At 42.2% G+C, this 25,515-nt stretch overlaps 1 protein-coding gene across 2 annotated transcripts in view; it reads right to left on the reverse strand.

The window, feature by feature from the left end:
* LOC143784401 (fibrillin-2-like) overlaps positions 1 to 25,515 on the reverse strand; it is a 254,227-nt gene that overhangs the window by 132,754 nt on the left and 95,958 nt on the right. For both annotated transcript variants that reach the window (XM_077272616.1, XM_077272625.1), the window contains one exon: positions 2,648 to 2,743. In XM_077272616.1, the coding sequence (XP_077128731.1) occupies positions 2,648 to 2,743 (96 nt within the window). The remainder of the gene's footprint in view (positions 1 to 2,647; positions 2,744 to 25,515) is intronic.

The raw sequence follows: 25,515 nt of genomic DNA on the forward strand, positions 1-25,515 counted from the left end.
TGTCAGCGCCGGCCGGCCGTAAAGCAGAGCACAGCGGTGACGTCACCGCTGTGCTCTGCTTTACGGCCGGCCGGCGCTGACACATTCAGTGCAGGGAAGCCGCCGGCGGGGGACGTGACAGACACCACTGTGCTCTGCTTTACGGCCGGCTGGCGCTGACACATTCAGTGCAGGGAAGCCGCCGGCGGGGGACGTGACAGACATCAGAAGGTGAGTATGTAGTGTTTTTTTTTTTTTTACTTTTACAATGGTAACCAGGGTAAATATCGGGTTACTAAGCGCGGCCCTGCACTTAGTAACCCGATGTTTACCCTGGTTACCCGGGTGCTGCAGGGGGACTTCGGCATCGTTGAAGACAGTTTCAACGATGCCGAAGTCGTTCCCCTGATCGTTGGTCGCTGGAGAGAGCTGTCTGTGTGACAGCTCCCCAGCGACCTAAACAGCGACGCTGCAGCGATCGGCTCGTTGTCTATATCGCTGCAGCGTCGCTGAGTGTGACGGTACCTTAAGTCTTCTGCTATGTATTTCTCGATATTCATGAGCTCTGGCTATCCTCGAGCCCCACCATTGACTGACTGATTTCTGCCTATGCACAGTGTAGGCAGAAAGCTGCCAATCAAAGGTACAGGCAGAGCCCATCATTAAGAGACTGGGCAGAACTGCTGCCACTAAAATAGTGATTTTATAAAAACTACAGCAAGAAGCCCAGTAAGTGACACAGTGCCGGAATATGGGTCTCTACCCCTATGTTATGCTGCTTTCAGATTTCAACGCATAAATATGGTAACAGATTCCTTTTAGGCCTAATACACACACACACACACATGTGTCACAGTATGAATCACAATGCATGGACTGTCCCGAAGTCTCCTAACACAAACATAACAGCCACTTATATGTTTATGAGCCATTGTGTTCAGGTTGGAAGGCCCACATCCAGTGTATGAATGGAGCCTAAAATCTATACATTGAAACAGTTCTGTCATTATCAACTTTCCATAGGTAGACTATTGAGATCTGATCACTACAATGGGAGGTTTAATTCCCTACTAACACATGAATGATGTCATTCAAAATTACAACTTGTCCCACAAAAAACAAGCCCTCAAACGGCTACATTGATGGAAAAATGAAAAGGGTATCGCTCTTGGAAGAAGGGGAGGAGAAAACAAAACAAAATGGAAAATGGCGATGGTGTGAAGTGGATAAAGGCTCCCATTCTTCCTTACTGCATGATGGCAATGGGAAGGAGTGTGCAGGGAGTAGCAGTCAGTCGATGAACTTGACTGTCTCCATCAGTCGCATAGTTTTAGTTAGGCTAGACAGGTTTTATAGCTTAGTTACCAGTAGGCCCAGAACCCAAAGATGTCCTGTCTCACATTAGTTAACAGCTATTGACCCTGCCTAAGGCCGGGGTCACGCTTGCGAGAAACTCGCACCTCAATACCTGGCACTGCCACCGGCACTCGGAACGGAGCTCTCAGCTGCATAGAAATACATGCAGTCGCACGCTCCGGTCCCGAGTGCTGGTGGCAGTGCCAGGTATTGAGGCGCGAGACTCGCAAGTGTGACCCCGGCCTAATAGGACTAATAGGAGGGTGTAAGCTTATTTTAATGAGGACAGGGAGAAAGCTGTTGCCATAACCCCCTAACAGCAGGCTATCTCCCGGCAGCTCATAAAATCCAACATACAGAGCACAATACGTCTCTCTGCCTGATAGACACTGAGGAATTATCATCATCATACAAACTGGATTTATGACCAATCCTCACAAAAGTAATGGGTTTGTCCTAGTTTGTCCAATGTAGCTGGCCAGATGGTGTGAAACAGATCCATTAATACATTTTGACATCAAATAAGGCTCTACAATTTTGGAAGAATGAAAACCTTTATGAAGACGTTGATGTGATCTAGTTGAAGCCAATGCCCCCAGTAAACCACTGCAACCTTGCTTGCAATGTATTCATAAAAACGTAACATGGTAGCCAATGGGTGATGGTGGTCCAAAACATGGCTTCAGTCAGAGGTACAAATCACCACCACTCAGTAAATAAAAATGTACATGTGAAAATGAAACTTTTTTTGATCACTTTTGTATGTTTATTTAATATTTTGCATCATACATCTCATAATATGGCAGGTAGAAATGTATTTAAAGAGCATCTGTCATTTTAATTTTCTTTCAAAAAATGAATAGAACAGATGAAAATAATACATTGTAATAGATCTGCTTTCTCGACCTGAGCTGATCATTTATGCTCAAAATTCTTAATTCATGGGTAAAGTTTGTGCTTAGTGAAGTCAGATTTCACCATTCCATTCAGTTGGTGCTCATAAAGTGCTCTCCTCTCTGTAAAACTTTATGAGCTCCCAATGTCATCTCCTATCTCAGTAATGGGAAGATCTGACTTCACTCATTAGAGATTTTACCCATGAATTGAGAGTAAAAGATCAGTCCAGGAGGAGAAAGAAGAAGACTTTTCTAATAGATATATTACAAAGTTTTTTTTAATGTTTGTGTGTACTATTAATTTATGAAATAAAAATGTAAAATGAAGGTTACTCTTTAAGGAAGCACACATATCTAAACCTGTATCCTACGCAATATATTTAAAGGAAGGTTTCGGCCATTTTAGGTATACATACGTTGTCCGCAGTGGGTCCCGGTGTATCCTTTTTGACAGGCACATGAGTCCTCATTGCAGGTTCCTCCATTCATGCAGCGCACATTGCAATTCATAACTAGGTAAAATGAAGGGATAATTATATACTGGTATTAGTGAAATAGGTTAGGAGTGGTGAAACAAATGTAGTGTCTTTTACAGGATAATAATTGATGCATAACATGAAAACATTCAATAAAACATTAACAAATGAAAAAAAAATGATTGGCTAAAATGTATTAAAATGATTTACCATATGCTATTTGATCTCAGTATACTTCCACTCACAGTTAATTTAAAAGGTTGCCTGGTTCAGAAAACCAAATATTTATTACCCTAGCAGATAATTCTGATTTAATGGATACGGGAGCCCCTGTCACAGATTTCGTGAAAACAGTGAACACCTAGAATCCCATGTTGTGATGCGCTGAGAATGGTTACAAGGAGCATCTCTGCCTCTGGAGAACCCAACATGTCCGTGCATTACATTGATAGTCAACTGATGTCCATGAAAATCACAGAAAAGGGAAATTGGGGATGATCCTTTCTGCTGGTAATCGCCAATGGAAAATCCAGGTCCACACAAGTACTTTTGCAGTTTTTTATTTGGTCAACGTGTTTCGAAGTACCACACACTTCTTCAACAGGACAAAAGAAAAATCTGTTTTCGCTTCCTAATTTTTCTCTCACTGATGTCCAAGGGCATCGCGTGATGCCTTATTTCTATCGTGTAATGATTTATCTGATATTTGTTATTGTTTCATACTATGGTAGCTTATAGGAAGCATTCAATCTGCTTAATGTAAGCTTCTGCTCTCACATGGATGTCCAGGGACGGGCATTCACTCAGGGGGTATTCACAACTGATTTTCATTATGGAGTCATATGCTAAGAAGTGATACCCTTTTTCCTGGAGCCCAGGAATTCTCTGGAGAAATGGTACTGAGCTGCTGAAATCTTTTTGTGCCCCCCTCCCCGTAGATTATGTAATTAAAAGTTCTACTCTTGGGTTCACATAATGTTTTACTCATTGGATGTGTGTTTGCCATTCCAAAAACTTCACCCCAAAGAGTTCAGGGAATTTGAGCTACCACGTCATTAGGATAAGCATACAACTAGTTAGGAAGCAGAGAAAAAACACTGTAGGGTGTTATCCAAATAAAACCGCTCATCCTAATACATGAAGGGATAGCTGTGGAGTTTCCACGCTGCTGGTGGTGGAGTAGATTAATTCAGGTTCGCAAAAAATTGTTTCTGTTTTTTTTTTTTTGTCAACTCGTTTCGAAGTTCATACAATTTTTCATCAGGACAAAAAAAACATTTTGTCCTGATGAAGAAGTGTTTGAACTTTGAAAAGTGTTAACAAAATAAAAAATAATGGAAATGTATTTGTGTGAACCTGGACTAACAAAAGCCACAGCTATCCCTTCTTGTATTAGGATGAGCGGTCATACTCACCATATGATCACCTGGGTGCACAAAGCACGTGACCCTTTTCGTTCAGGACGTTATTAGTCTGGCAGATATATTACTCACTACAGATTTGCATATTTTTTGAGGTCACTGGTTCTTGCCTTCTCTACTATTTCCCTTAGTATACTTATTTGATCATTGCTTTTTTTCTGTGATTTGTCATGAAAATAATGAAAGCTCAACTCTAAGGCCACGTATGATGCAATTCTGCTGCATTTTTTATGACGACTTCCAAAATTCCAAACTTTCTGCCTTTTTACCCCAAATTTGGAAAGTCACTAAACAAAGGAGTTAAATTACAAAATAGCGTTATGTAATTATGGCCTAATTGGTTGCTGCATGCAAGACCTTGTCTGTGCTGGTTTATTAGCTTAGCGGTTTGCTCCAGACCTGCATTTGGCAATTCTGTTTGTTCCATTTTGGAACTCAAGTAATTCAAGTAAAAAACAGATCCATGATATCATTGATGAAAACAGAACCAGAGGGGCCCCACTGATTATTGTCGGGTTTGTGTGGGTTTTGTAATTTGTTAGTTTTCAGAACAGATATAAAGTGGATCAAGTATCATACATTTTTTTACCATTAATTATTATAATCAATGAGGCCCCTGTACTTTCATGTTTATCAATAATGCAACTGATCCATTTTTTACGTTAATTTCATTAGCTTGTTACCGGACAAGAACAGACAAACAGAATTGCTAAATGCAGAAGTGACCTAGCCTGACCATGTACTGTAGGTCTGGTTCTTACCAGGGGCGTAACTCTAATAGGTGCAAGGGTTGATGTCAGACCCGGGTTCTCGAGAATAGGGAAGCCCAAGAAGTTCCTTTGCCCCACATGAAAAGACTAGAGCTGGGCAGACTTCTCAGTTGGCTACAGGCTCTAGGGTAGGGACGGGCTGCACCTCAATGGGGAAGGTGCAGCTGTGCTGGGGGAGAAAATGGCTAGAAGGTTGGAGGAGTGTTTAAACTAGGGATTGGGGGGAGGGTATTCAATTTATAGGAGGGGAAGATAGTGCAGATAGAGACCTGGGCACAAATAAGGAAGTTGGGGGTGGCGGTGGCATGGGGGGTGGGGTTAGAACAATTAATAATTTAAGAAAGAATAGAGGTACAGAGAGGAACATCAAGCGCATGTATACTAATGCCAGAAGCCTCGCCAACAAAATGGACGAATTAGAACTAATGTTGTTGGAGCACAATTATGACATGGTGGGGATATCTGAAATATGGCTGGATGAGAGCCATGACTGGGCTGTTAACTTGCAGGGCTATAGCCTGTTCAGAAATGACTGTACAGATAAGCGAGGGGGAGGTGTGTGTCTATATGTAAAATCGTCCTTAAAACCCATCCTGCGTGATAATATAGGTGAATTTAATGAAAATGTAGAGTCCCTGTGGGTGGAGATAAGGGGAGGGGGAAAAAATAATAAATTACTGATAGGGGTTTGTTATAAATCTCCAAAACTAATGGAAGCAATGGAGAATATCCTCGTAAAGCAAATAGATAAAGCTGCGACTCAAGGAGATGTCATTATTATGGGGGACTTCAACTACCCTGAAATAGATTGGGGAACAGAAACCTGCAGTTCCAGCAAAGGTAATTGGTTTTTGACAACTATGAGAGACAATTACCTTTCACAACTGGTTCAGGACCCAACAAGGAGGGGGGCACTGCTAGACCTAATATTAACCAACAGGCCAGACCGCATATCAAATATAAGGGTTGGGGGTCACTTGGGGAATAGTGATCACAAAATAATAAGTTTTCATGTATCCTTTAATAAGATGTGTAGTAGAGGGGTTACAAGGACACTAAACTTCAGGAGGGCAAATTTCCAACGGATGAGAGAGGATCTTGGTGCAATTAACTGGGACGATATCCTGAGACACAAAAATACACAAAGAAAATGGGAGACGTTTATTAGCATCCTGGATAGGACCTGTGCACAGTATATACCGTATGGGAATAAACATACTAGAAATAGGAGGAAACCAATATGGCTAAATAGAGCTGTAAGGGGCGCAATAAGGGACAAAAAGAAAGCATTTAGAGAATTAAAGGAAGTAGGTAGTGATGAGGCATTAAATAAATACAAAAAATTAAATAAATTCTGTAAAAAGCAAATCAAGGCAGCAAAGATTGAGACAGAGAGACTCATTGCCAGAGAGCGTAAAAATAATCCCCAAATATTCTTTAACTACATAAATAGTAAGAAACTAAAAAATGATAGTGTTGGCCCCCTTAAAAATAGTCTGGGTGAAATGGTGGCTGAGGATGAGGAAAAAGCCAATATGCTAAATAACTTTTTTTCATCAGTATTTACACAAGAAAATCCCATGGCAGACAATATGATCAGTGATAACAAAAATTCCCCATTAAATGTCACCTGCTTAACCCAGCAGGAAGTACGGCGGCGTCTAAAAATCACTAAAATTGACAAATCTCCGGGCCCGGATGGGATACACCCCCGAGTACTGCAGGAATTAAGTACAGTCATTGATAGACCATTATTTTTAATCTTTAAAGACTCCATAATAACAGGGTCTGTACCACAGGACTGGTGTATAGCAAATGTGGTGCCAATATTCAAAAAGGGGACAAAACTGAACTCAGAAATTATAGGCCAGTAAGCTTAACCTCTATTGTGGGTAAAATCCTGGAGGGCATTCTAAGGGATGCTATACTGGAGTATCTGAAGAGGAATAACCTCATGACCCAGTATCAGCACGGGTTTACTAGGGACCGTTCATGTCAGACTAATTTGATCAGCTTCTATGAAGAGGTAAGTTCCGGACTGGACCAAGGGAACCCAGTGGACGTAGTGTATATGGACTTTTCAAAAGCTTTTGATACGGTGCCACACAAAAGGTTGTTACATAAAATGAGAATAATGGGGATAGGGGAAAATATGTGTTAGTGGGTTAAGAGCTGGCCAGGGATAGGAAACAAAGGGTGGCTATTAATGGAGCACACTCGGACTGGGTCGCGGTTAGCAGTGGGGTACCACAGGGGTCAGTATTGGGCCCTCTTCTTTTTAACATATTTATTAATGACCTTGTAGGGGGCATTCAGAGTGAAATTTCAATATTTGCAGATGACACTAAACTCTGCAGGGTAATCAATACAGGGGAGGACAATTTTTATATTACAGGAGGATTTATGTAAACTAAAAGCTTGGGCTGATAAATGGCAAATGAGCTTTAATGGGGATAAATGTAAGGTCATGCACTTGGGTAGAAGTAATAAGATGTATAACTATGTGCTTAATTCTAAAACTCTGGGCAAAACCGTCAATGAAAAAGACCTGGGTGTATGGGTGGATGACAAACTAATATTCAGTGGCCAGTGTCAGGCAGCTGCTACAAAGGCAAATAAAATAATGGGATGTATTAAAAGAGGCATAGATGCTCATGAGGAGAACATAATTTTACCTCTATACAAGTCACTAGTTCGACCACACTTAGAATACTGTGCACAGTTCTGGTCTCCGGTGTATAAGAAAGACATAGCTGAACTAGAGCGGGTGCAGAGAAGAGCGACCAAGGTTATTAGAGGACTGGGGGGTCTGCAATACCAAGATAGGTTATTAAACTTGGGGCTATTTAGTTTGGAAAAACGAAGGCTAAGGGGTAATCTTATGTTAATGTATAAATATATGAGGGGACAGTACAAAGACCTTTCTGATGATCTTTTTAATCATAGATCCGTGACAGGGACAAGGGAGCATCCTCTACGTCTGGAGGAAAGAAGGTTTAAGTATAATAACAGACGCGGATTCTTTACTGTAAGAGCAGTGAGACTATGGAACTCTCTGCCATATGATGTTGTAATGAGTGATTCATTACTTAAATTTAAGAGGGGACTGGATGCCTTTCTGGAAAAGTATAATGTTACAGGGTATATACACTAGATTCCTTGATAGGGCGTTGATCCAGGGAACTAGTCTGATTGCCGTATGTGGAGTCGGGAAGGAATTTTTTTCCCCAAGGTGGAACTTACTCTTTGCCACATGGGTTTTTTTTGCCTTCCTCTGGATTAACATGTTAGGGCATGTTAGGTTAGGCTATCGGTTGAACTAGATGGACTTAAAGTCTTCCTTCAACCTTAATAACTATGTAACTATTGCATTTAAAATGGTTGCCTGGCACATTTACATTGATGGCCTATCTTTAGGACAAGTCATCAATATCTGATTGGTGTGATACTTGGAATCCCCACTCATCAGCTGTTCCTGGTGCCAGAGATTCGAAAAGGAGGCAGATGTGGCCACTATGCAGTTGATGGAGCTGTGTTGTGTAGCTCTGCAACTGAGCATATCCAGCTGCTGCCGACATCGGGAACAGCTGATCGACGGGGATGTCGGGTGTTGCAGCCCCACCGATTAGATATTGATAACCTATCTTAACCCCCAGGCCATTTTTCCTTTTTGTGTTTTTGTTTTTGCTCCACTTCTTCCCAGAGTCATACCTTTTTTTATTTTTCTGTTAACATGGCCATGTGAGGGCTTGTTTTTTGCAGGACAAGTTGTACTTTTGAATGACACCATTGGTTTTAACATATCGTGTACTGGAAAACGGGAAGAAATTCCGAGTGTGGTGAAATTGCAAAAAAAAAAGTGCAATTCCACATTTTTTTTTTTTTTACTATGTTCATTAAATGCTAAAACTGACCTGCCATTATGATTCTCCAGGTCATTACGAGTTCACAGACACCAAACATGTCGTTTTTCGTTATCTGGGGCTTGTTGAGGGATTTTTTTTGCGGGCTGAGCTGATGTTTTTATTGAAACCATTTTTGTGCAGATACGTTCTTTTGATCACCCATTTTGCATTTTATTGCAATGTAGCGGCAACCAAAAAAACGTAATTCTGGAGTTATTAATTTTTCTCTTGTTATGTCGTTTAGCGATCAAGTTAATTTTTTTTTATATTGATATATCGGGTGATTCTGAGAGCAGCGAAAGCAATTATGTGTATATTTGATTTTTTTTGCTGTTTTATTTTGAATGGGGCAAAAGGGGGGTGATATGAACTTTTATATTTTTTTATAAAAGCTGCACTACTTTGATCGCCTCTGCAACACACAGGCGATGATCAGATTGCCTGTGTGTAACAGAAATGCTCACTTGCTATGAGTGCCGACCACGGGGTGGCGATCATAGCAATCTGCTGCAGACCTCTGGTTGTCATGTTGGCCCATCGGTGACCGGTGATCCCATAAGCGTGAGTAAATGCCCTTGTCAGAGATTGACAGCGGCATTTAACTAGTTAATAGCCGCGAGTGGATCTCGATTCAACCCGCGACTGTTGCGTGCACATGTCAGCTTGAATAGATCAGCTGTCATGTGCCTGGAAAGGTGCGAGCTCAATGCCGGAGCCAGCACCAAACAGGGGGAATCCGACATGTGCATATTATTACGCCCAATGTCAGAAAGGGGTTAAGGATAGGTCATCAATATAAAAGTCCCAGACAACCCATTTAAGGACTTGTGATAGTTGGGGTCCTGTTGGAGATTTGTCATTGGGACGCACGAGCTTCAAGTTACACCAATGAATTACTTTTTTGTTTATAGGTATATTGACGGTAATAGATGGATAAATGGATAGATAGATAGATAGATAGATAGATAGATTGATAGATAGATATAAGATAGATATGAGATACATACATAGATAGATATGGGATAGATAGATAGATAGATAGATAGATAGATAGATAGATAGATAGATAGATAGATAGATATGAGATAGAGAAATATGAGATGGATAGATAGATAATTAGATAGATAATTAGACAGATAGATGATAGATAGATGGATAGATAGATAGATAGATAGATATGATATAGATAGATAGATAGATAGATAGATAGATAGATAGATAGAATGATAGATAGATAGATAGATAGATAGATAGATATAGATAGATATGATATAGATAGATAGATAGATAGATAGATAGATAGATAGAATGATAGATAGATAGATAGATAGATAGATAGATAGATAGATAGATAGATAGATAGATAGAGATAGATGATAGATAGATAGATAGATAGATAGATAGATAGATAGATGATAGATAGATAGATAGATAGATAGATATGATATAGATAGATAGATAGATAGAATGATAGATAGATAGATAGATAGAGATAGATGATAGATAGATAGATAGATAGATAGATAGATAGATAGATAGATAGATAGATAGATAGATAGATAGATATGAGCCATCAAAATAATGGTAGTGAATTCTGCCGACTTGTAGATAGTAGAGTCTCCACTGTCTGATCACAGCAGATATCTGAGCAAATGAGAACAATTTCATAGTGACAGTTTATACAGACTTCAACTTTGCAGAAAACAATTAATTCCACAAGTAAACATTATTAAGCACTTCTGAATTCAGTGAATAAATTTACAACCCACCCCCCACCCCCACCTCGGCTTATCTTTGTTGTGAATGATTACAATCAGGTTTGGATGTAGCCTCAGCCCCAGCACCATTAATTCCCTAAACATGTAGTTTGTACATTAGGTTTATGAGAGATGCAGACAAAACGTAAAGAGCGTTTCACAACTAGGAACTCCCATGGTCAATTGTCAGTGGAAAAAACACAGAAGGTTTGTAAGGATAAAATAAAGATCCCTAGGGTTTTGGAACAGGTTGTTGGTTCAGCTGCAGCTCAATACTTTCTGTAGAACTAAAATAATCTCTTTCTTTTTATACGTTCCAAAAAATACATATATATTAAAAAAAAGTTGGATATTGTAGGTGGAAACATTCTGAGCCAAACGTTTCTTGAATCATTGTGAATAAATCCAGCCATCGCACTCTTTTAACCCATTTCATGCCACTAGCTGATAGTATGCAATGGCAGTAAGAAATGACAATTATCACCGGTAAAAAATACATGTTTGTTAGAAGATCATAGCTATAAATGTACAGTATTTGTGCAAGGTGAAATTGAAGCGAGTTTTTCTTCTAGAATTTTGTAAACTGTTCAATGTAATCTACGTAATGATACACAAGATATATTTATAAATGATATCTTAATTGACCGGGTAATATGATTTTCATGAAATTGTGCTGATTAATCTGGTTGTACACAGTGGGTACGGAAAGTATTCATACCCCTTTAAATTTTTCACTCTTTGTTTCATTGCAGCCATTTGGTAAAATAAAAAAAATATTTTTTATCTTATTAATGTACACTCTGCACCCCACCTTGACTGAAAAAAAAAAGAAATGTAGAAATTTTTGCTTATTTATTAAAAAAGAAAAACTGAACTATTACATGGTCATAAGTATTCAGACCCTTTGCTCAGACACTCATAGTTAAGTCACATGCTGTCCTTTTCTTGTGATCCTCCTTGAGATGGTTGTACTCCTTCATTGGATTCCAGCTGTGTTTAATTAAACTATTAGGACTTGATTTGGAAAGGCACACACCTGTCTATATAAGACCTCACAGCTCACAGTGCATGTCAGACGAAATAAGAATCATGAGGTCAAAGGAACTGGCCAAGGAGCTCAGATACAGAATTGTGGCAAGGCACAGATCTCGTCAAGGTTACAAAAGAAGTTCTGCAGTAGTCAAAGTTCCTAAGAGCACAGTGGCCTCCATAATCCTTAAATGGAAGAAGTTTTGGACCACCAGAAGTCTTTCTAGACCTGCCCGTCCAGCGAAACTGAGTAATCGTGGGAGAAGAGCCTTGGTGAGAGATGTAAAGATCACTGGGGCTGAGCTCCAGAGATGCAGTAGTGAGATGGGAGAAAGTTTCACAAATTCAACTATCACTGCAGCCCTCTACCAGTCGGGCCTTTATGGCAGAGTGGCCCGACGGAAGCCTCTCCTCAGTGCAAGACATATGAAAGCCCGCATAAAGTTTGCTTAAAAACACATGAAGGACTCCAAGACTATGAGAAGTAAGATTCTCTGGTCTTATGAGATGAAGATAGACCTTTTTGGTGATAATTCTAAGGGGTATGTGTGGAGAAAACCTAGCACTGCTCATCACCTGCCCAATACAATCCCAACAGTGAAACATGGTGATGGCAGCATCATGCTATGGGGGTGTTTTTCAGCTGCAGGGACAGGATGACTGGTTGCCATTGAAGAAAACATGAATGCGGCCAAGTACAAAGATATCCTGGATGAAAACTTCTTCCAGAATGCTCTAGACCTCAGACTTGGCCGAAGGTTCACCTTCCAACAAGACAATGACCCTAAGCACACAGCTAAAATAACAAAGGAATGGCTTCAGAACAACTCTGTGACCATTCTTGACTGGCCCAGCCAGAGCCCTGACCTAAACCCAACTGAGCATCTCTGGAGAGACCTGAAAATGGCTGTCCACCAACATTCACCATCCAGCTTGATGGAACTGGGGAGGATCTGCAAGGAAGAATGGCAGAGTATCCCCAAATCCAGGTGTGAAAAAACTTGTTGCATCATTCTCAAGAAGACTCATGGCTGTCCTAGCTCAAAAGGGTGCTTCTACTCAATACTGAGCAAAGAGTCTGAATACTTATGACCATGTTATACATCAGTTTTTCTTTTTTAATAAATATGCAACAATTTCTACATTTCTGTTTTTCTTTCAGTCAAGATGGGGTGCAGATTGTACATTCAGGGCCGCCATCAGGGCATTACTGCCCTGACTGGCGTATGGGGCTGGTGGGCAGAGGGGGCCCACATCGGGCCCCGTCTCATCTGCTCACCGGGCCCCCCCTACAGGCGCTGCGGCACGCTATTGACGTGCGGGGCCGCACCCGCATGTCAATAGTTAACAGCCGCCAGCAATCAGAGGCTGGCAGCTGACTTGAGCCGCAGCTCGCACTTCACCGCATCTGACGTCATTGTCAGCCGCCGGCGAGTGCACGCTTCACCTGCGTGGAGGGAGTGAGCTTCGCCCAACCCCGGAAGCGCGGCCAGGTAAGAACTCGTGTTTTGTTTTTGTTTTTTTTGAGAGTGGAGATCCAGGGGGCCCCGGAGCAGAATGCTGGACACGCTGGGGCAGAAATGCTGGACCACTGGGGCAGAAATGCTGGACACACTGGGGCAGAAATGCTGGACACACTGGGGCAGAAATGCTGGAGCACTGGGGAAGAAATGCTGGACACACTGGGGCAGAAATGCTGGACACACTGGGGCAGAAATGCTTTACACACTGGGGCAGAAATGCTTTACACACTGGGGCAGAAATGCTGGACACACTGGGGCAGAAATGCTGGAGCACTGGGGCAGAAATGCTGGACACACTGGGGCAGAAATGCTGGACACACTGGGGCAGAAATGCTGGACACACTGGGGGCAGAATGCTGGACACACTGGGGCAGAGATGCTGGACACTCTGGGGGCAGAGATGCTGGACACACTGGGGGCAGAGATGCTAAACACACTGAGGGCAGAGATGCTGGACACACTGGGGCAGAAATGCTGGACACACTGGGGGCAGAGATGCTGTACACACTGGGGGCAGAGATGCTAGACACACTGGGGGTAGAGATGCTGGACACACTGGGGGCAGAGATGTTGGACACACTGGGAGCAGAGATGCTGGATACAATGGGGGCAGAGATGCTGGAGACACTGGGGGCAGAAATGCTGGAGACACTGGGGGTAGAACGGAGATACGGGCATGATTGGAGACACGGGGCAGAATGAAAGACATGGGGCATGATTGGAGACACTGGGGGAAGGATTGGAGACAGATCGTGCAGGATCATGGGGCAGGATGGATACGATGGAGACAGATGTGGCAGGATGGGGAGATCATATGGGGCAGGATGGGGAGATCATATGGGACAAAATGGATACTCATGATGGCAGGATGCGAGAACATATGGCTGGAGCCAGGAATGAGACACACGGGGCCAGGATGGGGAATATTATTACCATAGGTGCTAATTAAGGGATATTATTACTGCAGTGACGTATTATTTTATTTTTTGAGGATACTGTTTTAAATAGGGGGCGGTCCTGTTACTGTGTAGAGTGATACTATGTCGCCTTTTTTTCTTCATGTGGTGTAATGTAGAAGTTGGGAAAAATTAAGTAATGTGTTCTGCAAGTGGAGCTCAAGATAACTGTGTTATTTCCTGCAGAGACAAGTCCTGGCTGGAAGAAGTGACGGCAGTCTGTGCTGGATGAAAGTTGAAAGATGAAGGACTTCACCTAGAGACGTCACTGGTGAGTCAGTGTGTTACCTATACACTGACACTATACACTGTATACTATATACAGCAGTCCTGTGTATAATGTCACCAGTGATCACTGTATTACTGTACACAGACAGTGCATACTAAGTACAGATCTCCTGTTTATAATGGCATTTATGGTGATGGTATTTTTTTTTTATTACTGATCAGTATTGTAGTATTCGGTCACTTTGTGGTGGTATTTGTTCCTTGTAAGTGATATTATTCGGTCACTGGTGGTAATATGTGGTCTGGTCATGGTGCGGTGGTATTTGTCCCTTGTATGTGCTATTTGGTCACTATGTGGTAACAATATGGTGTCTGGTCATGGTGTTGTGGTATTTGTTCCTTGTATGTGATGTTATTCGATCACTGTGGTGGTAATATGTGGTCTTGACATGGTGTAGCGGTATTTGTTCCTTGTATGTGATATTATTGGTCATTAAAAAAACTGAAAAATAAATAAAAATATACCTATATTGTATTGCATATTTTAACAAATATTTAATAGGTTACAGCAGAGTAGGGCCCGGCCAAATGTGTCTACCGTGTTATGGTGGTGGCTTAAAAACTCTTTTTGCCAAAACAAAAGCTGCCGGTTTTATGTGTGATCTGGTGATGGGAACTGTTAATGTGTGATAGGTGAGAAGTGGAGTTTTTCCAAGAGAGAGCGGTGGGACTGTGGACAGTCCGAGAGGTGGAGCGTGGAGGTGGGGCCGGGGTGGAGCCTGGGTGGAGTCTCAAGGGGGCCCTGAAAAATTTGCCAGTATGGGGCCCCAAAATTTCTAGTGGCAGCCCTGTGTACATTAATGAGAAAAAAAATTAACTTTTTTGAATTTACCAAATGGCTGCAATGAAACAAAGAGTGAAAAATTTAAAGGGGTCTGAATACTTTCCATACCTACTCTAGTTCATTTCTAAATCTAGATTAGAATACCCACATTTATTTATGCTAGGTTTGATATGTGAGCAACACATCTCACTAATGAAACCTGGCAACAGCTGCTTCTTTTAGACACAATAGGCATGTGGTCTAGGAAGTGCCAAGTGAACTGTTGCAATTTGTAGTTAGCCTCATAAGTAATTAAAGAAACATTTTCAAGAAATCCATTTATGCCCAAAACCTGTGTAAATATATAAGTAATGTAGGCAAGTGCGTTAATATACTCACTGATTACAGTCTTTCCCAGTTTAGAGCGCAGCTCTAGACCTCTTCTCACTCATGTGACGGCTATCCCAACTTGCCAGCTCATACTGTCCTCTGTCTGAGCGAGAAGTCACTTTTACAATATAAGGCCGCATTCTGATGTCCGCTTTTATCACATGAGAAAAACAGACCAATTATTTTGATTTGACTTTGACCAGAGTTTGATCAGATTGTGGTTCGAGTGTCATCCCTTTTTCTCAACGTGGAGATAAAAAAATAGTTTCTCCCCATTTCTTATCTGACAGTCCATGAAAATAGATTTTCTTCATGGACCCATACATTTGCATTGACCCTTAGATCAAAATTGGATGTTTCTCTGGGATTTTCTGCAAAAAATCATGGACATGTGAATGGGACCATACACTATCAAAAGTATTAGCTCTATCCGAGAAAACAGATATGAGAATATCTGACATCTGAATGAGGCCTAAGTGTATGGAGCCCGGTTTTGACACTCCATGGACTTCATTGTAAAAGTGACATCTGGCTCATATATAGAGCTTAGTGTCAGTGTTAATACAATTAAACTACATTACATATACAGAGAGTAGAAAGGAGGGCAACAAAATTAATAAAGGGGATGGAGGAACTACAATACCCAGAGAGATTACCAAAATTAGGATTATTTAGTCTAGAAAAAAGACGACTGAGGGGAGATCTAATAACCATGTATAAGTATATAAGGGGACAATACAAATATCTCTCCGAGGATCTGTTTATACCAAGGAAGGTGCTGGTCACAAGGGGGCATTCTCTGCGTCTACAGGAGAGAAGGTTTTTCCACCAACGTAGAAGAGGATTCTTTACTGTTAGGGCAGTGACAATCTGGAATTCCTTGCCTGAGGAGGTGGTGATGGCGAACTCAGTCGTGGGGTTCAAGCTTGGTCTAGATGTCTTCCTGGAGCGTAACAATATTGTATCTTACAGTTATTAGGTTCTTTAGAAGGACGTAGATCTGGGGATTTATTCTGATGGAATATAGGCTGAACTGGATGGACAAATGTCTTTTTTCGGCCTTGCTAACTACAGTATCTTGTTATGTTACATTTAGACAGGTTTAGGGCGTAAAACAGTTCATGGGAGTGCTTCTTTATTAAGGTCACGTCTTATATTTGTCATATCTTTTTTGTTATACAGAAAGAACATATACCGTCCTTGAGGCTGTGTTCAACCAGTGAGGCACCTTCAGCGTATCTGCAAGAACAATTTCCTGACATATCTGGCAGGGGACCATAGATTTTTTTTCAGTAAAATATAGAGCAAATGAGTGTCTTTTCTTAAACTGTATTGAAAAGCATGGTCAACATTTCTTGGTGATAGGAATCAATGGCAGATGTATGCATAAGTCCAGCACACCATAAACAAGTATGTTGAAAACACGCTTCAACCTTAATCACAGCGATGTGCTGTATATTTTTATTTAATTCAGCTTCTCATTGAATGTATGCTAAGAAATGAGTAACATAACCGAATTATAAATATGTTAAAACCTACAAGAGAAAGAGTAAGCAAAAACCCTGGTGTAACTAAGTAAGAAAGCAAAAGTGTATCTTCAGTTTACTTGTAGACTTAAGTTTATTAAAGGAGATGTCTTCTTCTCTGCACAAAGTGGTTTTTAAGTTATCTCTAAGGATAGGGGATAACTATGAAGCTTGGCACAAATCCTTTAATTTCTCAAGTAAAATCATGGAAATGCAGAGGTACAAATGGAGCAGCTCTGGAGCTTGAGATGTCCCTCTGCTATATATGAAGACACAAATTGTGTAAATTGTATATGCCAGTAACCTCAGAAAGGCTAACTTTACAGTGTAACATTTTAACTGTATGCAGAAGGCGCATACTTTCTAACACATGGATTATCTACCAAGAAAACATTAGCCGTAATATTGTTCCTCAGAATTCTTCCAGTCCACCCACTCTGTTGAATGGGATATAACGGTCTCTCAGTAGGCCTATGACAGCCAGTATCATCTACTGGTCACTCTAGTCTCAAGGTTGGTGCTTCACAATCTATGCTGGCCCAGTAATTGCTCCTGATGTCTGTCCTGCACTGCCCAGAAACAACTCCAAGGAAAATCCTGCAAGATTTGGTAACTAAGGTGTGAAGAAACCAGAGTATATCTTAATTACCCAGACGACTATGTTTTTGCAAACTAAGAATAACTGACTTTTTATCTGTATATTGGCTTGTGGATTTAAGTGTTTATGTCTGGTGGGTCAAGAAGACAGAGTTGCAAACTGATATACCATTTAACATACTGTGTAAGTTAGAGACACGAAAAAAAAACCTTTCTAGATCATAAAAATAAATCCAACTCTACATAAATTATATCACAAAAGAAAAGAACCTCTAAGTGCAAAAGAGACCAAATACAGAGTATCTTATGGAAAATTAGTACCTTTATTAAACAAAATACAATACAAAAGTCATTATTCAGAGTATGGCTAACCAAGCAGGATAGGAGAGGTACACAATCACCATGTCAAGCAGAGTAAATTATGCAAATTATATTAATTATATTGTAACAATCCAATAATTATAATGTAGACTTACTCATAAAGACCGTAATATTAGTAACATAGCTAATCCAAGATATATATATATATATATATATATATATATATATATATATATATATATATATATATATATATATAATGGTATTAAAGCTCATTGCATATATGAGAATATATAAAGTGCATGTGCATAAAGAATTTTTTGCAACAGAGCTGCTGGCAACTACCTAAATGAGGCTACTATAGTAAAGAGCTATTGCACAAGTAATCCTTAAGAAATAAAGTGTGAAATGCCAGGAAAACTTAATGCAGAGCATAAGAAAGTGAAGGATGTCAAGTTACATGATTTTAAATATAAGGTGCATATATAGTTGTATAGCTTACATGTGGCGAGAGACCTCGAACCCCAGCCGGCCGCCTCAATGCGCGTTTTGCCGTGATTCATCAGGAGGCATGGTTAGCTATACTCTGAATAATGACATTTGTATTGTATTTTGTTTAATAAAGGTACTAATTTTCCATAAGATACTCTGAATTTGGTCTCTTTTGCTTAGAGGTTCTTTTCTTTTGTGATATAACATACTGTGTAACTCTGTAAAGGTACCTTCACACTAAACGATATCGCTAGCGATCCGTGACGTTGCAGCGTCCTGGCTAGCGATATCGTTGTGTTTGACACGCAGCAGCAATCAGGATCCCGCTGTGAGATCGCTGGTTGTTGCTGAAAGTCCAGAACTTTATTTCGTCGCTGGATCTCCCGCTGACATCGCTGAATCGGTGTGTGTGACACCGATCCAGCGATGTCTTCACTGGTAACCAGGGTAAACATCGGGTTACTAAGCGCAGGGCCACGCTTAGTAACCCGATGTTTACCCTGGTTACCATTGTAAAAGTAAAAAAAAAAAAACATACTCACATTCCGGTGCCCGGCGTCCGCTTCCCTGCACTCCTCCTGCATCCTGTGTAAGTGCCGGCCGTAAAGCAGAGCAGTGACGTCACCGCTCTGCTCTGTGGGAGATGCCGCAGATGTTCGGCGCAGACACAGGATGCAGGAGGAGTGCAGGGAAGCGGACGCCAGGCACCGGAATGTGAGTATGTAGTGTTTTTTTTTTTACTTTTACAATGGTAACCAGGGTAAACATCGGGTTACTAAGCGCGGCCCTGCGCTTAGTAACCCAATGTTTACCCTGGTTACAACAGGACTTCGGCATCGTTGGTCGCTGGAGAGCCGTCTGTGTGACAGCTCTCCAGCGACCACACAACGACTAAACAGTGACGCTGCAGCGATCGACATCATTGTCTGTATCGCTGCAGCGTCGCTTAGTGTGAAGGTACCTTTATAGTGACTTGTACATAGTGTGTGTTTATCTTTGTTTATTGTGTGCTGATATGCTAATTGTTTTTTGTATTCTGTAACCAGTTTGTTGACTTTGAAGATAGATAGGGAAAGGCTGTGAGGGGAACTGAAGGACACTGGGTAATTCTAAAAATAGCTTTCAGGCCTCGGGTATAAAAAGACTCAGAGAGCAGATCTCATCACAGAAAGCTACCAGCCAGACATTCTGCAAACCACCCAATGGACGAGAGACAGGATTGCAGCCAATTCATCATGGCACCATCACGAGGGACACAAATCTATGATTCTATAGGTAACAATCTAGGGGTTTTCAGCCCCAGTTGGAAGGACACAGATCTGATCCAGTGACCATCTCTGAACCATGGATATGTTTGGAGAAAGCCAGGTTTTGGGACCCGCTGGTCGCCTGGTTCCATGGAGATGGTCGTATAAGCCAGGTGGTGACTCTCGTGTCAACTGGCTTTGGACCTTGTACGGACTCTATGGAATGTTCTCTGTCATCTCCCTATGCTTGTCGATATCTGTTCTCTGTGTGTATCACAGATGGTGTTACGGCTAGCAGAACGCACCGAATAAATAGAGATGTTTTTATTGATATTGGTGCGTTCGCAGCCCGGGGTCCACCGTGCAGGAGTACCTGCTGCTAGCAACGGCGGCACGATATGGCGGTATGGACTAACTCAGTTACTTCACCGAGTAGTCGTGAAAGCAAAGCACTGTGCCCTGTTAGGTTTCACAGAGGCACAGGCTAACTGCCCACACAGAGAGCAGTCAGTGGTCACGCATGCACACAAAACTCCTCGCCGGAGGTGGCAGCATTCTAGGGGCTTATTTCAGCCGGGTCCCTGAACACATTCAAACACAAACTCCTCGCCGGAGGTGCCAGCATCCTAGGGGCTTATTTCAGCCGGGTCCCTGAACACATACTCTCGTGACCACACTGGCGCAAAGCACTTAACAAAGAACAATACTAGCGCATGGCCGTGCGGTCATGCGAAGCTTAAATAGCTGCAGCACGTACAGGACCTTCCTAGAAGGACCAATGAGAAGCTACACCAGAGCATGAGCACCTACAGGACCTTCCTGAAGGAGCCAATGACCTTAGCTGCAGTATCAGATCATGTGACCCTCGATCTCCACTGAGAGATCTTACTCTGGGCATGCTCAGAACGAGCAAAGCAGGACTTAGACCCAGAAGCGTCTGCTCGCCACTGCCCAGCACCGACTTCAATGGCAGAAGCAGGAAAGGCAGCAGTAACTCTTAGCACAGAGTCAGACTGAGCGAGACGCTGGGCCCGATGTCTCCGCTGAGCAGGCTCCACTGTGGCAGGAGAAGAATGGGAGACTGCAGCAGAAATGGACCGAGATTCCCCCTGTGCAGAGGAGGGAACTCGACCCCTAACAGGTGGAATAGCGGTCCTGGGAGCTCTGACGTAACATCTACCATTATCCCGGCGAGTCGGCGGAAGGGTGAGACCCTGTAATGTGCACCATCTTGGGGTAGTTGCTGGGATTGTTCTGTTTGCTACTGGGTGTTGTGGTTCAATAAAGTATTGCCAAACTGTTTTACCCTAACCCTGTGTTGTCTATGTAGTGTATTACCCACGTTGAGATAGAGCTCGGGCATTCAATGGAATGAGCCCTGGTCCATGCAGTCTTTCTAAAAACAGCCGGGCCAGCGGACGAGAGCACCCACTGAACCCCGTTTCTCCACATAAGGATATCTGGAATCTATAGTCTCTTACTAAAGCCTACTGATAGTCTCACAGTGGTTCTACTGGACCAGGCTGCATTCCACCAGTAACATTCTGTGTTAGGCTACGTTCACATTAGCGTTAAGCTAATGTGCGTCGGGTTTGCGTCGGCGACGCATGCGTCATGCGCCCCTATACTTAACATGGGGGACGCATGCGTTTTTTTTGTTGCGTTGTGCGACACATGCGTCTTTTTTGCCGCAAGCGTCGGACCAAGAAAACGCAACAAGTTGTTTTTCTTGCGTCCGATTTTCGGCAAAAACCGACGCATGCGTCGCAAAACGCAGCGTTTTTGCGTGCGTTTTGACGCGTTTTTGCGTGCGTTGTGCATTGCGTCGCCGACGCAACGGCGCACAACGCTAGTGTGAACGTAGCCTTATTGTGTCTTTCTTGACAGCCCACTGGCATAGGCCACGGTAACAGTGCTCACACATTGTGCAGGGTTCTCACACCTCTCATGTGGTCTGGGTGTATACTGTACTGGTACCAATTTTGACTTTTTAATAATGCTCCCTGGTCCCCTATATTAACCCCTTAACCCCCAAGGGTGTTTGCACATTAATGACCAGGCCAATTTTTACAATTCTGACCACTGTCCCTTTATGAGGTTATAACTCTGGAACGCTTCAACGGATCCTGATGATTCTGACAATGTTTTCTTGTGACATATTGTACTTCATGATAGTGGTAAAATTTCTTTGATATTACCTGCGTTTATTTGTGAAAAAAATGGAAATTTGGCGAAAATTTTGAAAATTTCGCAATTTTCCAACTTTGAATTTTTACGCCCTTAAATCACAGAGATATGTCACACAAAATACTTAATAAGTAACATTTCCCACATGTCTATTTTATATTAGCACACTTTTGGAAGCAACATTTTTTTGTTAGGGAGTTATAAGGGTTAAAAGTTAACCAGCAATTTCTCATTTTTACAACACCATTTATTTTTAGGGACCACATCACATTTGAAGTCATTTTGAGGGGTCGATATGATAGAAAATAACCAAGTGTGACACCATTCTAAAAACTTCACCCCTCAAGATGCTCAAGACCACATTCAAGAAGTTTATTAACCCTTCAGGTGTTTCACAGGAATTTTTGGAATGTTTAAAAAAATGAACATGTGGGGGTAAACCACTGTTTGGGCGCATGGCGGAGCTCGGAAGGGAAAGAGCGCCGTTTGACTTTTCAATGCAAAATTGACTGGAATTGAGATGGGACGCCATGTTGCGTTTGGAGAGTCCCTGATGTGCCTAAACATTGAAACCCCCCACAAGTGACACCATTTTGGAAAGTAGACCCCCTAAGGAACTTACCTAGATGTGTGGTGCGCACTTTGACCCACCAAGTGCTTCACAGAAGTTTATAATGTAGAGCCGTAAAAATAAAAAATCATATTTTTTCACAAAAATGATCTTTTCTCCCCCAATTTTTTATTTTCTTAAGGGTAAGAGAAGAAATTGGACCCCAAAAGTTGTTGTGCAATTTGTTCTGAGTATGCTGACACCCCATATTTTGGGGAAAACCACTGTTTGGGCGCATGGCAGAGCTCGGAAGGCAAGGAGCGCCGTTTGACTTTTCAATGCAAAATTGACTGGAATTTAGATGGGACACCATGTCGCGTTTGGAGAGCCCCCGATGTGCCTAAACATTGAAACCCCCCACAAGTGACACCATTTTGGAAATTAGACCCCCTAAGTAACTTATCTAGATGTGTTGTGAGAGCTTTGAACCCCCAAGTGTTTCACTACAGTTTATAACACAGAGCCGTGAAAATAAAAAATCATTTTTTTCCACAAAAATGTTTTTTTAGCCCCCTAAATTTTAATTTTCCCAAGGGTAACAAGAGAAATTGGATCCCAAAAGTTGTTGTCCAATTTGTCCTGAGTACGCTGATACCCCATATGTTAGGGTAAACCCCTGTTTGGGTGCACAGGAGAGCTCGGAAGGGAAGGAGTACTGTTCTACTTTTTCAACGCAGAATTGGCTGGAATTGAGATCGGACGCCATGTCACGTTTAGAGAGCCCTTGATGTGCCTTAACAGTGGAAGCCCCCAATTCTAACTGAAACCCTAACCCAAACACACCCCTAACCCTTATTTCAACTCTAGCCATAACCCTAACCACACCCCTAACCCGAACATGCCCCTAACCCTAACCCCAACCACACCCCTAACCCCAACACACCCCTAACCCTAATCCCAATCCTAACCAGACCCCTAACTCCAACACACCCCTAACCCTAATCCCAACCATAACCCTAACCACACCCCTAACCCTGACACACCCTTAACTCTAATCCCAACCGTAAATGTAATCCAAACCCTAACTTTAGCCCCAACCCAAACCCTAAATTTAGCCCCAACCCTAACTGTAGCCCTAACTCCAACCCTAGGCCCAACCCTAACCCTAGCCCTAACCCTAGCCCAACCCTAACCCTAGCCCCAACCCTAACCCTAACCCTAACCCTAGCCCCAACCATAGCCCTAACCCTAGCCCCAACCCTAACCCTAGCCCCAACCCTATCCCCAACCCTAGCCCTAACCCTAGCCTCAACCCTATCCCCAACCCTAACCTTAACCCAAGCCCCAACCCTAACCCTAATGGGAAAATGGAGATAAATGTATATTTTTTATTTTATTATTTTTCCTTAACTAAGGGGGTGATGAAGGGGGGTTTGATTTACTTTTATAGCAGGTTTTTTAGCGGATTTTTGTCATTGGCAGCCGTCACACACTAAAAGACGCTTTTTATTGCAAAAAATAGTTTTCGCATCTCTACATTTTGAGAGCTATAATTTTTCAATATTTTGGTTCACAGAGTCATGTGAGGTCTTGTTTTTTGTGGGATGAGTTGACGTTTTTATTGGTAGCATTTTCGGGCATGTGACATTTTTTGATCGCTTTTTATTCTGATTTTTGTGAGGCAGAATGACCAAAAACCGGCTATTCATGAATTTCTTTTTGAGGGGTGCGTTTATACCGTTCCACGTTTTGTAAAATTGATAAAGCAGTTTTATTCTTCTGGTCAGTACGATTACAGCGATACCTCATTTATATTATTTATTTATGTTTTGGCGCTTTTATTCGATAAAAACTATTTTATAGAAAAAATAATTATTTTTGCATCGCTTTATTCTCAGGACTATAACTTTTTTATTTTTTCACTGATGATGCTGTATGGCAGGTCGTTTTTTTGCGGGACAAGATGACGTTTTCAGCGGTACCATAGTTATTTATATCCATCTTTTTGATCGCGTGTTATTCCACTTTTTGTTCGGCTGTATTATAATAAAGCATTGCTTTTTGCCTTTTTTTTTACGGTGATCACTGAAGGGGTTAACTAGTGGGATAGTTTTATAGGTCGGGTCATTACGGACGCGGCGATACTAAATATGTGTACTTTTATTGCTTTTTTGGGGCTTTTTTAGATAAAGAAATGTATTTGTGGGAACAATATATATTTTTCTCTTTATTTAGGAATTTTTTCTTTTTTTACATGTGTGAATATTTTTTTTACTTTATAACATTGCCCCGGGGGGGGGGGGGGGGGGGGCATCATGTTACAGGGTCAGATCGCTGATCTGACACTTTGCAGAGCACTGTGTCAGATCAGCGATCTGACAGGCACAGCAGGGAGGCTTGCAAGCGCTTGCTCTGAGCAGGCGCTTGCAAGCCACCTCCTTGCAGGACCCAGAAGGCCCCCTGCGGCCATATTGGATCCAGGGCCTGCAGGGAGGAGGAGGTAGGAGACCCTCGGAGCAATGCGATCACATCACGTTGCTCCGAGGGTCTCAGCGAAGCATGCAGGGAGCCCCCTCCCTGCGCGATGCTTCCCTATACCGCCGGAACACTGCAATCATCTTTGATCGCAGTGTGCCAGGGGTTAATGTGCCAGGAGCGGTCCGTGACCGCTCCTGGCACATAGTGCCGGATGTCAGCTGTGATAGTCAGCTGACATCCGGCGGCGATCGGCCGCACTCCCCCTGTGACCGCGGCCAATCGCATATGACGTACTATCCCGTCACTGGGAATTAGGCCCAGGTCACCTCGACGGGATAGTACATCATATGGGATTAAGGGGTTAAGCAATCTTTTGTAGCGCTCCGTACCACTAAATGCTCAAACACTCCTAGAACAGTGTTTCCCAAACTTCAGTTCTTACGAACCCCAACACATCAGGTTTTCAGGATTTCCTTAGCATTGCACAAGTGATGGAATTATTAATAAGGCACCAGAAACTACCATAGGTTCTCTCATGTGTACAATACTAAGGAGATCCTGAAAACATGATGTGTTGTGGGGGCTTTGAGGACGGGGTTTGGGAAACA

This window comes from Ranitomeya variabilis, chromosome 1 (genome assembly GCF_051348905.1).
Source record: "Ranitomeya variabilis isolate aRanVar5 chromosome 1, aRanVar5.hap1, whole genome shotgun sequence".
In the NCBI taxonomy this organism is placed as follows: Eukaryota; Metazoa; Chordata; class Amphibia; order Anura; family Dendrobatidae; genus Ranitomeya; species Ranitomeya variabilis.